This window comes from Heloderma suspectum, chromosome 4 (genome assembly GCF_057233095.1).
Source record: "Heloderma suspectum isolate Gila_16-S chromosome 4, 16-S_ref, whole genome shotgun sequence".
NCBI lineage: Eukaryota > Metazoa > Chordata > Lepidosauria > Squamata > Helodermatidae > Heloderma > Heloderma suspectum.
In genome coordinates this window covers 218,568,165-218,586,450 of record NC_139461.1, presented here as the reverse complement: position 1 = coordinate 218,586,450, position 18,286 = coordinate 218,568,165, and the positions used below count along the sequence as shown (strand labels likewise).

The 18,286-nt window shown below is 43.6% G+C and overlaps 1 protein-coding gene across 1 annotated transcript in view; it reads left to right on the top strand.

Annotated features, from left to right (window-relative positions):
- The first annotated feature begins 1,466 nt into the window (after positions 1-1,466).
- Positions 1,467-18,286, top strand: part of ROR1 (ROR family WNT receptor 1) — a 284,327-nt gene continuing 267,507 nt past the window's right edge. The window contains exon 1 of the mRNA XM_084852303.1: positions 1,467-1,858. Coding sequence (XP_084708429.1) covers positions 1,756-1,858 — 103 coding nt within the window. The 5' untranslated portion in view covers positions 1,467-1,755. The remainder of the gene's footprint in view (positions 1,859-18,286) is intronic.

Here is an 18,286-nt window from a genome sequence, read left to right as displayed (position 1 = left end):
TTTCTAAAAATTCAGGTCACTTCTAATGTATTGTCTACTGCTTTATAACCTTCGCTTTTATTTGTTGAAAGTTTTAACAGCTTTTAACAGCTGCCATTTCCACTATTAGAATTTTTTGTATTGTCCTAATGGTGTTGTAAGCTGTTCTAACCCGTTTTTATTTATTGTTGGTGTATATTTTCATATTGTTCTTACTGTAAACTGCTTTGTTTTAATAAATATTTATTATTATTAAGTAAATATGTGTAATAGAGATGAACATGGCCTAGCAGAGCAATCGTAAGGGGGCGGGGTCTGTAGTAGGATTTCCCAAGCTCGGTCCCGAGTTCTGCCAGTTTTCTCTGGCAAGGCTGGAAGGAGGCGGTGGCTTTTTGGTCATTTCCCCCGTTGATTGCTTTCTATTGTCCCCACCCACTGAAGCCAATGAAGGCTGAATTGTGGGGGTGGAGAGAATGCTCCGTTTCAGGGCCTACCCCGAAAGTGGTAGATCTATGCCTGTGGAGATTTCTATGGCCATGCCACGGGCCTCCGTGGGTGAATGTGTCTCTGCCAGTAGAGGGGCACTTCTACCCCATCCTATCCGCCCCACTCAGCCATCCTTTGCCAGGGGTTAGGACTGCTCTATAAACATCATATAGGTATATTTCTTTCGATATACACTCTGAGTAACTTCATACACCTCAGCTACGTTGTTGTTGTTGTTTATTCGGTCAGTCGCTTCCGACTCTTCGTGACTTCATGGACCAGCGCACGCCAGAGCTTCCTGTCGGCCGTCGCCACCCCCGGCTCCCCCAAGGTTGAGTCCATCACCTCCAGAATATCATCCATCCATCTTGCCCTTGGTCGGCCCCTCTTCCTTTTGCCTTCCACTTTCCCCACTTTCACTCAGCTACTTGCCTTCTCAATAAAACCTAACACACACCCAGACTCCTCAACAGGCACTGACTCCCTTTCTTTCCCTCACTTTGCTTCGCAGAAGTGCTACTTCTGATGTGGCTAAACAAAGCAAAAACAAACCCTTCCTTAGATCAGTGCAACTTCCTCTATTTCTCCCATAACCGCCTCTACATAAAAATAAGGGAAAAAATAACGAAGCAGGCAATACGCAGCGTTGCCTGTCCATTTCACGTTCTAACCAGTGTCAGAAAATCCCAGTTCGGCAAAGACAATCCACAACTCCAGAGTTGGTTTCCTTGTTTTTGTTCCCCCCTGCCCTTTCCTTCCTTTAACTTTTCAGTCTTTAGGCGCCCTTTTTAATCGCCTTTGCATGCCCTTTGCATGTCATTTGAAAAATAACACTGAGGGTGAGCGCGCGCGTGTTTTAGAGGCGCGTGGAAATGTTACTCAGGCCGAGGAGCGGGGCCTGCCTAGGTCCTCTCACGCTCGCGGCCTGAAAAGGACGACGAATGCGGCGCCGCCCCCGCTGGCCCAGCAGGGGGCGCCGGCGAGCTGAGCAGGGCCGGCTCGCCGGTTGTTGCCTCCCGCGGCCAGCGGGCTGCCTTGGCCTGGGACGGGCCGGTCTGGAGCCGAGCTTCGGGGAAGGGACACGGAGCGAGGAGGCTGAGAGAGGCGAGAGCGCGCGCTCGCAGGCGGCGGGGGCAGCAGTCGAGGCAGCCGCCTGGAGACCAGCTCCGCGGCGCGGGACGGGACGGGACGGGACGGGAGACGCGGGCAGCGGCTGCCCAAGCCCCGGCCGAGCGCTCGCGGATTCCTGGATGTTGGAGTAGCGAGGGCGGACCAGGCGCCGGCTCAGGAATGCAGCGGCAGCTCCGGCCGGGCGGCTGGGAGAGCAGCCCTTTCCTGCTGCAGCTGCTCTTGTGGCTGCACACGCGGAGCCTGGCGGAACCCGCAGCCCAAGGTAAGCGAGGCCCCGCGCCCGCCTCCGCTGCCAGGCGTCTGTGGCGGAGGATGCGCCGGCGGAGAAAGCTGCCCCCCCCCCGGCTGCCGCTCCTCTTCCTCCAAGGCTTTGATGCGGCGGCGGGAGCGCCGCTGCAAAAGTCAGTCCAGGCTGCCCCCCCCCCCCCCCCGCCTGCCTTTCTCCTTCCTACCCAGCTGCCAAGAGCCGGTGGCGGTTTGTTCTCAGAGCTGCCTTGCAAGAGAAACTTCGGAGCCGATGCGAGTCCGGCTGGAATCGAACTCGAACTTGCGGCTCCACACGGCCCAGACCCTTTGCGCGTTTCTTTGCCACGTCAAGTCCCACGACCTTATTTCTCTAGGCGGCAGCCCTATATGCATGGAAAGCAGGCCCATATGCATGGGCTTCGTGGGATGGACTTCCAAATGAACGTGTTGCATTGCATGCAGGGTGAGGATGATGGACTGTCGGGTTCAGAGACGAGCGGCTTGACTTGAGCCAGGATTTAGCTTCGCCTGAGATTTTAGCCCGGCAGTGCCAGTAACATGTGAAGACAGTACCTCTGAACATGTGCGGAAAGCATTTCCCTCCACAGTGACGACTCGCGTCGTCCTCTTCTCTCCCGACCAGTCTAAGATTAGGCAGCATGGCATTTAGGGCATGATTGCTAGCCCGGTTTGAGGCCAGCTAAAAATGAATCAGTAGGTTCCTTGCTCTAGTATGAGGCATGATCACTTTCCACCCTTGTTGCCTGACAACTCCGAATGCCCTCAGTATTGGCCTCTTTTTCCTCCCTCCTCCCTTCCTTCCCTCAGAAGTCTGTTTTCCAAATCTGGTGGGTGTTGTCCGATCCTTGACTTGCAGAAGGACAGGTTCCAGGGCCCCAGCTGGTCTGCAAGCCTTGCCCTTTTGCCTTGAAAGCCTCTTCTCCCAATTCCAGATGTGTGGGTGATGATAGTGCTTATTCAGTGATGGGAGGGGGAGGAAATACTCTGTACATGCTCAGAGCAAACCTGGTGTTACTTCCCATGTTCCAGCGGTGAGCGTTGAAAACAGAATCTGAGGCTCAGCAGTTCTGGTTCAAGCCAAACCTTTTTAAAAGGGCCTTTTGGGTACCGACTGTGTCCAGCAATTGGGGGGCTGTTTATTTGAGGGGAGTGCTCTCTGCGAAGGTGCTGCTGTTCAGAACTCCCTCGGCCTTTCCCGCCGATTGTGTTTGTTTGGCTCACTTTCCTGCAAGAGCTGCTGCAGGAACCTTCTGAGTTTCCCCCTCCCCCCGTTCTCCTCCCCCCTTTATTTGCAAGAGTTTGCATTTTGTGTTGAACGAAATTGGAGGTCGATGCGTGAATCCGAATAAACAAAAGCCTCGAGCTCGCCAGTTGTTTACTTTATCCCTTCCACGTTTTCACAGTTTGCAACAGCCGAGCCCAGTAAGATCTGTGCATACTTTGCGTCTACAGCATCTGCAGAACCTAATGGTAACTATTTGGTTAGTCAGGCTGATTTGCGGATTCCTAAGCATTACCTGAATTGGCATGTTTAAAAACCAAAAGAACACAATGGCAACATTTAAAGTCAGGCTAATAAGGCAAACCTAGGCCTTAGTGTTTTCCCTGTGGGAAGCCTTAAGAGCTTCCCTCTTTTTTTCTTTTCTTTTTTGGGCTGAGACACAATGGAAGGGCGGGTGGGTTGCTGCTGTGGATTCAATTCAATTGTTCTTCAAGAAGGGGTGGGTGAAAAGTTAATTGAGGTGACTGAGTTTGGGAATGGCAACAGCTCTGAAGATGGCATTAGAAGCAAGGGGGAACATAGAGCTGGGTCTCCTGGCAAGGACTGTGGTAGTTTACATTAAATTTGTTTTCTGCAATTCTTTAAAGCTGATTCAAGAATTTTGGAAAGGCAATGATTTGTAGCTGCAACAGCGGCATTGGTGAATGCATGTAATTGTACACAGTAACAACAGTTGCTCGGATTTTTTTGAATGAGATCTCGGTTGGAGGTTTTATGGAAAGATGTGTACTCAAAGATTGCTTACAGCGCAGTCCTGTACATGTCTACTCAGAAGTAAATCTCATTGAATTTAGGAGGACTTACTCTCAGGTAACCAGGCATAGAATTGTAGCTTCATCCCTGTCTTCACTTGAACTGCTCAGGAGAGCACGATGCTGTAGCATTGCTGAAGCTAAATTTTTGTGGGCTTGAGCAATGAACTGGGTATGAGAACATTGGGAGCCATATATAAACTATTCTGAGCATACATCCTGCACCTAAATATAAGAAACTAAATAACCCAGAAGCCTAAATATTTTAATTTTTATTTAAAACATTTGTATGTTCTCCTTTATCCAATAGACTTTGGATGGTGAACAGCAAATATATCATAAAGCATTACAATATTTAATAAAACCACAACATTAACAATAAAGCAAGGCAACCAACTAGTGGGTTAAGCCATTTCTCAAATTTAAAATGCCTGGGAAAATAACAGTGCTAGGTGCACCTCTTTAGGGAAGGCTTCCCATAACATGGGTGCCACCACCAAAAAGGCCCCTCCTTTGTTGTTGCATAGCACACTTCCAATAAGGAGATTTCAGTATATGGGCAGGCTGGTATGAAAAGAGCTACTCCTTCATCTACTTGATCCCAAACCATTTAAGGCTTTGAAGGTGTGTACCAGTGTGTTGAATTGGGCCTGCAAATGAATAGGCAGCCAGTGTAGTTCCTTTAAAATTTGTATAATATAAATAGATCTGGCTGTACCAGTTAAAATTCTGGTAGAAGCTTCACATTGTGAAGTTTCTGAGTTAACTTCAAGGGCAGCCCACCTATTGCAGTAATTGAACCAGGGGGTTACCAGAGCATAGGACCACAGTGGCTTAGTGGTTAAGATGCTGAACTGCAGACCGGAAGGTCGGCAGGACAGCAGTTTAAGACCTGAGTTCCGCGTGATGGAGTGAGCTCCTGTCTTCAGTCCCAGCTCCTGCCAACCTAGCAGTTTGAAAGCAAGAAATCGCAAGTAGATAAATAGGTACTGCTTCGGCAGGAAAGGTAAGAGCGTTCTGTGCACCTTGGTGTTCAGTCCTGCCGGCCACATGACCACAGAAGCGTCTTCGGACAGCGCTGGCTCTTTGGCTTAGAAATGGAGATGGGCACCACCCCCTAGAGTTGGACACGACTGGCTGGGGACACCTTTACCTTTACTTACCAGAGCATGGATCACTGTGGCCACGTTATCCCTGTCCAAGAAGAGCTGAAGCTGGTAAAAGGTACTCCATGCCATTGATGTCAGGGCCTCTAGTGACAAAGTTGGATCTAAGAGCATCCCCAGGTTGCAAACCTGCTTTTTCACGAAGATTGCAACCACATGCTGAACAGGCTGAACACAGATTCCTGGTATATTTGGTCATATTCATCCTTTGTCTCTCCCATCTCTCTCCTCCCTCTGCTTTTTGGAGGCAGGGACCTGTTTTATTTATGTATTTGCTTATGCTGGGAAGACCATGTACTTGATGGCACTGCATAAATAATATAAATACTATTATCAATGGATAACACTCTTTAACTATCCTGCAATATCCATAATCACAATCTACCCTTTCAATCAGTGAGGTTTATAATACATGTTAGTGATTGTGAGTGAAAACATGCTGATCGTTAGCTTTCTGGAATAATGTGGAACACAAGACAGTGTTGTGTGTGTGTGTGTGGAGAGAGAGAAAAATTGTTGGAAGCTACAGTTGCAATATTCTGTTCATGTGTACTGCTTGCTTACTATATTCTTGATGGCTGGCAGCTGAATGTGTGAACAGCTCTCACTACAAAGCGTTGCATATGAGGCTGTCTGAGCTAATGAGAAAGGTTTATCTGTCATGTTAAATCTACATCCGTCACACAAAAATGTGATCACTAGATGCAGTAGTCATCAAGTGATGAACATACCTGTGTGAACCAGTATCAATAGCAGTGTAATCATGAGACATGTAGAACCTTAATGCAGGATTAGACCCATCTGGCTTCTCTTGGGAGATAAGATTTATCTATTGATAATGAATCACATCTATGAGACGTATTACCAACTCCAGATGTTTAAATATATAAGAAATCAAATGCCCTTTCGACTTTGTCTTTTACAATAAGAATGTGAAAATAATAAACAAAAGAGAGCTTCGGTTATTGGGCAGTATAGAAATGAAATAAATAAATTAGCGAAAAATGAATCGCAAATATATGCTTTCAAATGATAGCAGTACAATATTTCAAGTCAGATCAGCAATTTTGCAGGAAAAATGTGTTCTTTGCAACTACACTGGATAGCTTTGCATGTTTCCGCAACTGTGACTATAACTGTAAGGGTTAAACCTATTTAATAATTATGCATCTAATCTTTCTTTATTTAGTAGTCCAAATATAAGAAGACCAAACGTCAACAAGATATTATAAATTATAGGTCTTATAAACTATCCTCATAGGATTACATCAGACAGTGGGGGAATCTGGGGACCGAAAGACTTCTGTTGTTGTACAGTGTTGTCTGAATGCAGTGCATTTCCTGCAGGGTGGCTTGTTAACCATGCAGTGTGGCTTATTTTTCTTGAACAAGCCACCTTGAGAACCCATGGGTTGTTGCTGGGTGGTTAACAAGCCACTCTGCAGAAAACACACTATGATCAGACAACACGATAACCCACTGTTCAACAACAACCCACAATCAACCACTGAGTGTGGGTTAGCATGTTGTGTGAACCCAGCCTCTCTTCTCCCACAAGTGCATACTGTTATTCACCTTAGTCACTTTCCCCCAAGCCAAGAGCTTTCATCCATGTTTCCCATGGGTCAACAGCAGGGGTTGCGGGGAGACTCTGCAAGTATTCTTTGCTGATGTACTTGAGCAGCTAACTACCAAGTGCAAAACAAGTCATGCAATGGTAATTAGCAAGTGATATGCCTGAGGGGAAGGGCGCCTCTGTTCATACTATGGGAGAAGGGGCTAAAAAATATTTTGCCAATCTCTCCATTCATCTGGGCATGTTGGCCCTCCATCTCTTGCTCAGTTAAAACAGTAGTTCCTCTTTCCATGTTTTTGCTTGCAAAGCTAACTAATTAAGTGCAATGCTAACTAATGCTAATTCTGCTTTCACACTAACCTAGAAATGTTTAAAATCATGAAAATTGCAATTAATGCTGCAAACCACTGTTAAGTTCAGTTGATATGAGGAGGGTTATTCCAGGTAAATTGGGTTACTTCAGGGAGTCTGGCTGCAATAAAAAACAAACAACCCTTAAAGGCTCTTTTGAATTTTGGAATATAGGTGTTTAGGGTTGGGCAACCAACCCACCAATATTAAATTGAGGTATGCTGAAAGTATTGGAAATGTAGGATTGGATCCAGTGCTGTCATTTTGCTGATGGAACGTCAGCGGAACCACACAGCCCCCTGCACATCCTCAAAATCTGCTCCAGGAGGCTGGGAAACCCTCCAGAGCAGTTTTCAGGTGGAGTGGGGTACTTCAGGAGAGAAGGAGAAAGTCCCATTGGATTAGTGGAATCTGCTAGCATGATGTTGGATTTAACTCATTTATTTATTGTAAACATTCTTCTTCTAAGGAAGTCTTGGGAATTGGACTACAACTTCTCTAAACCCCAGCCAGCATGGCCAATTGCCAGGGCTGATGGGAACTGCCGTTCAAAACATCTGGAGGGCACCAACTTTCGTACCCCATGACTTGTCTACAGCTGCAATTTCTGTACAAAGCTGTGCACTTGACAGGAAGCCACAGCCAATTCTGATTCTCTGATAAGTGCATGCCCACAATGCATGTGTTTGCCAACAGTGTCTGCTGCGTTCACTCTTGACATTTCTGTTAGGTCTACGCTGCCTTAAAGCATCCTGGCTGAATAGAAATTTAAATCTGGGTTTCCCACATGTGAGTCCGATACTTTAGTTCAGCCCTACCCAATCTGGCACCCTCCAGATGTGTTGTACCGAAACTCCCAATGGACATGCTGGCTGGGAATGGTGGGAATTGTAGTCCAACACATCTGGAAGGCATCAGGTTGGGGAAGGCTGCTTTAATTGCTACAGCATGCTGACTCTCATTTGTTTTACTTTCATGTAATATGTTTAAGATGAGGATGCAAGTTACAATCGTTGGAATATTCATCTCAGAGCAGAAAAACTCACCTATTCTTGGAAGTTACTATAGGGGAGCCCGCTACTATGCTGATCTAATATCATTATTCTGTTATGTTCTTTTGATGTGGAAGGCTGCGTAAAATATTACTTTATTTTTTCGGTGGTGGGGGGAGTCCTTGAAGCTACTATATGTAAAAGCTAATAAATGAATTTTATCTTTTTCTTAGGAATATCTTCTGTGGAATTTTAAGTCTATAACTTATCAGTCTAAAGGTTTAAACATGTAATCCAATATTTAGATAATGTTGTGCTGGGTTTTTAGATTTCACATCGCTATCACTTCTCTTTCAAAATACTACAACCAGGCTGTCTCCGAAGAGACAAACTTGGATTGTTTCCCGGTGATTCCAAGAATTCCTACATATTTCTTTTGTAATTGCTTTGTAAAACATCTTTCCACATTTGACTTGTCATTCTGTTTTTCGTTTGATAGTTGACCAAAGCAGGGCCCGGTATTGTCAATTATTATTTGTTACTGATCCACCTAAGTGCCATTATATTATGCGTGTGACACTCCAGGCCAGGAAAAAGTTGCAATAGGTATCATAAAGTTAACTAAGGGCACAATCCTGTGGCCCCTAGACAGTGGCTAGACAGCCGTAGGACTATTCCGTTTTTGGGAACCGACCTTGGAGCCAGCACTCCAAGGTCAGTTCCCAGAAAACTGCCTCACCGCCCCCTTGTAAGAGGGGTGGTTCGTTGCTGGCTCTGTGCTTGTAAGACCAGCACAGAATGGGGGAAAAGGGGGTGTTCCTGGGGGTGGGGAAGGGGTGGCGGAAGCATCATTATGATGCTCCCTGTGCGCCATCTGGCCTCTCCCTCGCTCTGACATGCTTTGGCTAGATAGCCGAAATCGGTTGTGTAGCCGCTAATGCAAGGCGGCCAGAGCACTGAGGAGAAGATCCCCTCCGCGCTCCACCTGCCCTGCGTTGGATAATTGGTCGCCTCCAAGTGTGGAGGCGGCTGACTGTCCCCATTGGATTGCGCCCTTAACTGCTTTTGATAAGCTATTTATTTTATGAATGTTAACTACTTTATGATAGTTCCTAAAATCCAACTTTGTTAATGATTCTAGATGCACAATGATGCACAATACTGAAAATATAACAGAATTTTTAATATTGCAAGATTATTTCTCATTTAGTAGCTACCATGAGTTCTTTAACACTTGAAGTGGGCTAGGTATACTATAATAATAAACACTAAAAACAGGCAATTCCTGTATAAAGGAAGAATTGTTTGTGGCCCTGCGTCGGTAACAGTTACTCCCCTGGGTTGTTTATAAATCTATTATTGTTGTCCCTGTTCAGTCTAAGTTACACCAATTACATCAGTTTTGTTTGAGTTCAACTTCAGTTGGCTCACTTAACATCCTGTCCCTTACTGTGGCAAAATGTTACACACATAACAAAACTGTAGGATGCAAAAGAGAGGCACACTTGAGTGTTATCAGCATATGCATATTCTTATTCTTGTTTACTTGTTGGAAAGGATTGTTATTTATTATGAAGGTTAAAGGCAATACAGTACATATATGGAACCATGTTTGTTTATTTAAAATGTCTAATGCCCTCAAAAGTCGGCTAAAAACATGAAAATACAGTTTTCATTTTCAGTTTTCAGTCATCCTAGAGGTCTTCTTAGTAGTCTGTGGGCAGAAACTGCTGATCTTCACCATGGCAGCCCCTGGGAAGCTCAGTAGGGATGATGACAGCAAAAATAATCCTTCCCCTGGCTTCCCTGCTGGACCAGCTGCTACAGTGGTTCCTAGTGGCTTGGCAGTTCTTCTGGCTGCCCACACCAAGTCCAGATTCAATGGCCTGAAGCTGGAAGCTCTAGACTTCTTGTGGACGTCTTCTTAGTGGTTAGCTGATGGTTGGTTCTGTTGTCTCCCGTCATGGTAGACTTCAGGAAACCTAGGGGGATAATGGCAAAATAAGCAACCCTTTCCTCCCTGCTGCCACTGCAGTCCCTCAGCTGGTGTTCTTTGGTGGCTGACATCATGGCTGCTGCCAGGTGATGGAGGAGGGAGGAGCCTGATGATGGTGGCTTCTTAGCAGAGCTGGTAGTGGCCCTGCCTTGCTTTATTCCCTTTGCTGCAGCTCAGTGTAGTGTGATTTTGAAGGTGTGCGGTTGTTAAATCTGACTTTTTCCACATAGGGTATGCATGGCTCTAGGTAAACAGTTCTATGTTTCCATAAAATATAGGAATTTTTAAACATTACTCTGCCTTTAAATGATAGCACACAAACATTTTTCTGTGGGTACGGTTGCTGAGAACGCAGGATTGGCCATAGTTCTCCAGCACGTTTATACATATGATTGTTACATATGCTGAACCATGAATCTATGAGTGCATGCTATTGCATAGAAAAAGTTTCTCATGTATGAAATAGCCCCTAATGTACTGCTTTTTTTCCATTTGTGGATGTTGTCCCATTTTCCCCCAGTGATTTTACAGAGTCAAAATCTGTTCCCCAGATGCAAATGCATACCTGTCTGTATTTCAAAATCCCAAACAGGTGGAGTTGCACAGTTTATGTTGACCTAGAAATCTCTCTGTCAAACTCTTTGTCTGTGACCCTGAAGTCCTCACCCCTTGACCCATGCTGAAGGGTAAAGGCAATAAAACTCGATGGTATTTTAATAGTTGCACTAATTCATATCACATTTGTAAGTTTCTGTTAAAGGTGAAGATATAAGGCCACTTCAAAGACTTTGCTCTGATATCTGGTATTTCTAATGTTGATTTAAATATGCCCTCTTGCATCACTTTGTGTTCTGTAATTGCTAGTAACATTGTCCAGGAAAATCTCAAAGAAGAAATACCCATGTATTAATTCTTTATGAAAAACTGATCAGAACAAAAGAAAGCTAGAAGACAAATGTCAAAAGACAATTCCAAATACCTTATCGCCCTGTATTGGCTGGTGCAAGTCACTAGCCCTGTGGAGGAAGCTGGCAAAGAATGTAACAGGTCCTTAGGCCATTGTTTTTCCAGTGACAAAGGCAGGAGGTTCAGAGCAGGCATGGGGATTTGCTGCAGCAGTGGGAAATCCTTCCCTCTCTAACCTGCTATTGAGCTTCAATGGCCCAAGGATTTGGTGCAGGGAAGCCTTTTCCTCTGTTTCCCTTGCCTTAACCTACTTGCTCCTCATGTTGAACACTTCTAAAACAAATTTTGCACTGTTGCAAAAGCATGAAAATCATTGGAGAAGGCAGGTGTCTTGAGGTGCCCTAAAAAGGCACTTCACTAGTTTGGCCTGTTGTAGTCGATGCTCTAAATGGGGGGTCTAAAGCTGCAATCCTATGCACACTTCATACAATAGTCATATCATAGAATAGTACAGTTGGAAGTGCCTAGAAGACCATCGAGTCCACTTACCCTGGAGTAAGTCCCAGTTTGACTTGTTTCTGAGTAGACATGCATAGCATTGTACTGTTAGTAACATAGAAAACCAACACAGATAAAATAGAGACCCTGTGACACCAGTCTAAGTACCAAGGATCTAAGTACTAAGTTTGACCACTGCTTGTCATGATCAAAATAGCATACATAGGATTTCAACCTAAGTAAAATATAAATAGTTAATTCTGGATAATCATAGAATCATAGAATAGTAGGGTTGGAAGTGGCCTACAAGACCATTGAGGCCAACCCCCTGCTGAATGCAGGAATCCAAGTCAATGTAAGATCAGGGTCTACACCTCGGGCATTTTGGCTGGCTGGGAAATATTGAGAGTTGTAGGACTTTTTTTTGTCTAAACATGCATAGGATTGTGCCCTTATTGCATTTTTACCTTGCCTTTCTGCCCAAATGGAATAGAAACTGTTACTAAAGGAGTCTTATATTCACATGTTACTGTAATGAATGTCTTTTGGGAGAGATGTGATTTATGTACTCATGAAAAAGTCCGGGTAACTTAAGTTAAACTTTCCCAAGCAAGAGGTAGACATTTGAAGATTGCTTGTGAGTATGTGAGCCTGGACAAAAATGCCTTCCCTGAGGTGTGACACTGGATACGGTTCTTTAGAGACAGGCAGAGAAATGCAACAGCCATCTGAGGCTCTGAAAATCTCACAGTTGAAAATGCTTCAAAAACACTTAACTAAAAGCAGGTGCTTGCTACACAGATGTTATCTTGCATACCAGGAATATCTATAAAGTTGCTTAAAGCAAAATAAAAACAAATAGCTGTGTGAAATCTTTAAAATAACCCCCCATCTCTTGTCACAGTTAGCAGAGCCACAGATTCTGGTTGGGTCTGGTCCACAAAAGCTTACGCTATAGCAAATGTGTTCCGTTTTAAGGTGTCTCAGGACACTTTGTTGTTTTTTCTTCAACAGGCTAACAAGGCTACCCTTCTGGAAACGTTCTAGTTAGTGAAGAAAGCTAGTAAACAATGCCTTTTTTAGCACTGAAAAGGCTTGCTTGTTGAGGCATGTTGCCTATCCTTATTAGGTCATTTTTACAAATTTTCTGGTCTTGTAAACAATTGAAGTAGGAAGTGTTTATGGTAGCAGGTCTTTTTTTGTAGCAGAGAGGACCATTAAGATTAACAGGAATAGGTCAGTCAACATAGGAATTTCCACACCTTTTGAAATAGCATCCTGGAGTGAATCTTAAGGCTGTATGTGGCATTGTATTACTTAAAAACTCCCCTCCCAAAATATTATTATCTTCCATCATGGACCACCCCCACCTGCAATGCATCATTAAACATTTCATAGAGTTATGGTACTGGTTAGATGTCATTGGGATATCAAGTGATATATTAAAGTTTGTGGATTTTTCTCCCCTCTTACAGGAGCAATAGTGTCTGACCTCCCATTTTAAACATCAAAGCAACTTGAGGGGGGTCATTTGGAATAGAGAGGTACCAGTTACTGGGAGGAGGAAGAGAGTGTTGAACCCTTTATCTGCCAGCTCCCCCCCCCCCAGACTCCTTCAAGCTGTCTTACCCTTCTTGTTTTTTATTAGGATAAGTACACCTGTGGAATTCCTCAAGGGGGAAAAACACACAGCTGGGGTATTTTTGTGAGGGGAAAAATGGCTAGTGGGAAAATAAACACCATCTCTCTTCTTCCACCACTTCTGTGCTCTAAATCCCACCTCTTGAAGTTGCTTTTATCTTAAAGACAAAAAGGGAGGATTGGGTCCCTACATGCATTAGTAAGGATAGTTATGGTGGTCTCTTTCTCTCCTTTCCCTTTTTATGTTTGAACTGTGTATGCATGTGTGTGTGTGTGAGTGAGAGAGAGTGCAGCTGCAGGGGTTATTCCAATTTGAAGGTGATAGTATTATAGCATTCATTTGACAGCAATAACAGTAGGTCTTTCTTGGCAATCAGTTCATTGCGCAACAAACATACAAGCTGTTTTTCATTTGTTGCAGGGGATCCAATCGACTTTCTTGAAAGTATTACATTTTTCATTACTCAAACCACTGGGGAAATGCTTATTCCCTCTGTCCCTACTAGCATGTAAATTACAATAGTTAGTGTGTCTGCCCAAGTGTCATAAGCACCTGCTGCTGGCAGGCAGTCTCCTTCCCCCATCCACAAATTCCCTCTCCCATTGCTGCCAAGATTTTTCTACCATCTTTCATGTAAACCTATCCAGACAATGTACAACTTTAAAACCATAATATTAAAATATACATTCTACAATATAACTTAAAACATAGCTAGTGGCTGACAGAAAACAAACAGAAAATCAAAATGAGAGGCATTACATATCAGAAGCCAAGGTGAATAAAAAGCCTCCAAGATACACCTGAACTGCATCACAGTTGCTGCTTGTTTTATTTCTGGGAGGAGGGTATTTCAGAGAATGGGTGCCACCATGGAAAAGGCCCTCTCCCTGATTGTCACCAGATTAACATCTGCAGGATGTGGCACAACCGGGAGGGCCTGTGATGATGATTACAGTGGCCGGGCAGCTCCATACGGGAGAAGGTGTTCTCTCAGGTATCTTTATCCCAAATTGTTTAGGATTTTATAGATTAATACCAAGATCTTAAACTTGATCTGGTATCAAATTGGCAGCCAGTGCAGTTCCTTCATTTGGCAGCAGCTAGATGCATCGCACAATAATCTTGTTGCTGGATGCATTCTGTCGTAGCTGCAGCTTCCGGATCACGCAAAAGGGCAGCTCTATGTAGAGTGTGTTGCAATACTCAAGATGTGAGGTTACTGTTGCATGGTTCACTGTGGCTCTTCCTGACCTATAGCAGCCATAGTTGGTGTACCAGCTGAAGCTGCTAAAAAGCTCTCCTTGTCACTGCAGCCACTTGGGCCTCTAGAGACAATAATAATGCCATGAGCACTTCTAAGGTACATACTTGCTCCTTCAGAAGGAGTTCAACCCCATTGAGAACAGGCAAACTACTTAAGTCCTGTATCCAGGAACTGCTCTCCCACAGGACCTGCATCTTACCAGGACTCAGTTTCAGTTTACTGGCCCCCCACCCAGCCCACTGCTGCATCCACACACTGGCCCAGAACCTGCATGGCTTTGCCTGATTCAGATGTGTCAGAGAAATAGAGCTGAGTGCCATCATGCATCATGCAGGTGACACTCTGCTTCAACTCACCTAATGACCACTCCCAGTGGCTTCATATAGATGTCGAATAGCACTGGGGATAAGAAGGCACCTTCTGGCACTCCCTGGCACAAGTGCCGGGGTCCCCAAAAGTAACCACCTAGTGCTATTTGTTGAAACCAGCCCCGCAAGTAAGAGCAGAGCCACGGTAAAACAGTGTCCCCTACCCCCAACTGCCAGAGACGGTTCACTAGGATAACATGCCAATGTTGTTAAGGGATTGAGCAAGAGTAATAGGGTGAACCATGAGAGCAACCAAGGCAGATTCACTACTCAAACCAGGTCTGTACTCAGGCTGAAATGGATCTAGATGGGTCTAAATGAGTCTGTGATGACTCATGCTATCATACATCAGTGATGCCAAAGTCTTGACTGGTATGCCATGGGAGCCCATTTGTCCTGTGTATTTCCCATATATGCAGTTTAAATACATTGCAGTACAGTTTGCTTCTGTTCCTCTGCAAGTATTTCTATGGCAGGAATTCAGCCAGGTCAGAATTAATCTTTGCTTTTGGTAGACCTGGGCTGTCAAGTGACCTTGGAAACTATAGACAGGCCTAGAAGAACCAGTGCTGTTCCAAAGTTAATATCTGTTATTTTGATAATTTTGCAACAAAACCAGTATTCCATTGAAACGAGGACATAACCGTAATAGCTAAGGATGTATTTCTGCTTTTTCTGTTAGGTGGCATGGTGGTCATCAGGATGATCTGTATTTGTACCCATTTAACAAAAGAGGAACCCTGCATAGAGTGTCTTGTTGATCTTGCTTAGGGTTGCAGTAGAAGCTTTTGGCTATAAGGTTAGGCTTTGGCCCTCATGAGCCACTGGCTCTTATCTGAACCACATATTTTGCATTCTTTTTTGGTTATTAAAAACCTTATATGTGGGGCTGCACTGGAAAAGTAGCAATGTGCTAGTGATGTCCTTTAGACCAGGATTTGTGCAGTGGTGCTTGGATTCTTTTGACTGGTGAAACGAGCTGAGAAATGAAGCCCAGGGCTCTGGCTTTAGTATTTGCAGCAGGAAGCAATTCTTGTGGCATTGAACAGATTGTTTTTGTTCCATCTTACTTTCATTCCCGAAGCTTTTGTTGTGAAACCTTATACATTGGATAATAATTGACTAATAGAAGCCAGTCTGTATGCTACATTTTTATGCAAATACTGACATGTTATAGAATTGCTAATCATTGGAATCTTGGATGTTGCAGGCATCTGGATGAACCCAGGGCGAAATAAACCCTCACTGAGCAAAGCCCCATGGGGTTAAGCGTGTTGCATTCCAATCTTTCCTGCCAACTGCAACAACTTGGAGGTTTTCTTGTTGGTGGTGATGGGGGTGGTTGATATGTTAGTATCAGATTTGGCATTGCTTTAAAATATTGTGCCTTGCCATAGAAATACAAAATCTACATCAACAGATTTTAAGGAGGCAAAACTGTTAATATCTTTAGCCTGTGGGCCCCAATAAAGATCAATTGATTTCAGGTTTGCAGCCTTAGGGTGTGTTTGCATGACATTTCTTTGGGTCATAGAGCACCTTGATTATGATGGTGTGCTGTGGCTTTGACTGTTTGCATTGTGGGAACCTCTTGGCCCATTGCCCACTGTGGAAGTGACCTAGTGTTTCCCAAATGTTTGATATCTGTTGCTCAGAGTTTTATGAATTAAAATTAGACACATATTTAACTCAAAAAGGTGCATATGTATTTTCTTTATCAGCTCCCAGAACAATGGATAGGCATTGTCCTTGAAACTGCAGGATAGCCTACTTAATGTCGCTTCCTGGTAACTTGCAACCCTACCCCCTTGCCTAGTTAGTCAGGGCTCAGTGATGGGACTGTGCATTTTGGGCAATGGTGCTGCTTCTAGGATTCCTCTGTGCCTGTCAACTGCTAGCGCAACTGTCAACTTCCTCCCAAGTAATTATGTCAGTGCCCATTTTATTAGGATTTGGCATAGCATTTCTTGATGGCTTGATGTGGGTTGCAGTTTTGAGAATCCAGGAGAAAAGATTTCCACAATTGAATAGTAGCCTCTGACTATGTTCACCCTCTTTCTCCATTCTCTTCTGCTATCCTACTTTAGGGTACTATGGGCCATTTCAGACCTAAATAACAAGGTGGTACAGTCCTTTTACAGGGACTTCAGTGCCTCAGGTTTCATGCAGGGAGGTGTATGTTTGAAAGCAACTCAAAATTAAAAACTGACCACTTCAACGTGAATACTTGAGCTGTTTTTCTTTCTTGCTGATGCTAAGAGATGGGCTTTATGCATCCTTTGATCAACTGAATTTGTTCAGCTGTTTCTAAGCGATTATTATCCAGAGCCCATTACAGTGTAAAGCTTTTGAGATTGGTTCACAGGGTGTTAGAAGACCTTTTCAGTGTTTTTGGAGCCAAATCAAATGCTCAAAATAAAAACTGCGGTGTTCCAATGAGGAACTAAGCAAATGCTGTGTTCCATTTTTGGTTAGTTATTGCTTAAGTCTATAAAAAGTCCCTTTTTCAAACCGTGGTTCATTGTCAGTTCTGCTGCTCTTGGAATTACTTCAGATAATCCTATAAGACCTAAGGGTAACAATCCTGTCTTTCCAAGTAAGGGGATTACGTGTGTATCTGTTAGATTTAATCAGTTAAGAGGTTAGACTTGCACATGTTACCTGTCAAAGGAAGTGTAAAGAACCATTTAGATCATTAAGAGAATACATACATAACACCCATGAAGCTCTTATTTTTGTTCTGCATTTATATTAAATTAACTACCTCTTTAAAGGACATGGCTGAAATGGAAAATTGCTCATGCAATAGTATATTACTATTTTACTGCCTATCTATCTATCTATCTATCACTATATGCCACCTTTGAGGGCAAAAACCTTCCCAGGGTGATTCTCATAAAAGGTAGCCCACATAAAAGATAAAAAATAAATACAATTAAAATAAATTCACTTATTACAAAACTAAGACATCACTCTAAAACACTGCACAGCACAGCAAATCCAATAAACAATTTAAAATGGAGAGCATAGTATCTTTACCTAAAGGCAGGACAGAACAAAAAGCCCATTTTAAAAGCTGGTAAAGAAGGGGCCAAACAGATATCCCTTGGGAGGAAGTGCCACAGAGAAAGCTCTGTATTCTCTTAAGTGACTATGTGATGTTAACTTATCTTGGATTTCTTCCTTTCAGGTGGTGATCAGGCATTGTCCTCTTGACAACAGAATTCCCCCCCCCATTTTTTATTGTGAATTTTAACAAAAAACAAACCGAAAACATAACAAAACAATAATAATAATAATAATAATAATAATACACATTCTAAAATCTGCAGTTTCAAATATTACAATATTAAAGAAAAAGAAAAAATACGTTACACATAAACTTCAGTGAAAGCAGACCAAATAACCACATAGAAGTCCATCTGCAAGTTACACCTATATACCACTCTTTCAAATGTTGCTAGTGTTGCTAAGTCTTTAGTCCATTGTGTATATAGGTGGTGAGCTTTTATCTTTCCAATATCGTAATATCAGTATTTTAGCAACCAAAAGGTTGTGAAAAATCCATTTGCGCTGACCATGTGTTACATTCCAAGAAGCAGGTAAGTAATTTAAAAGAGCATTTACATC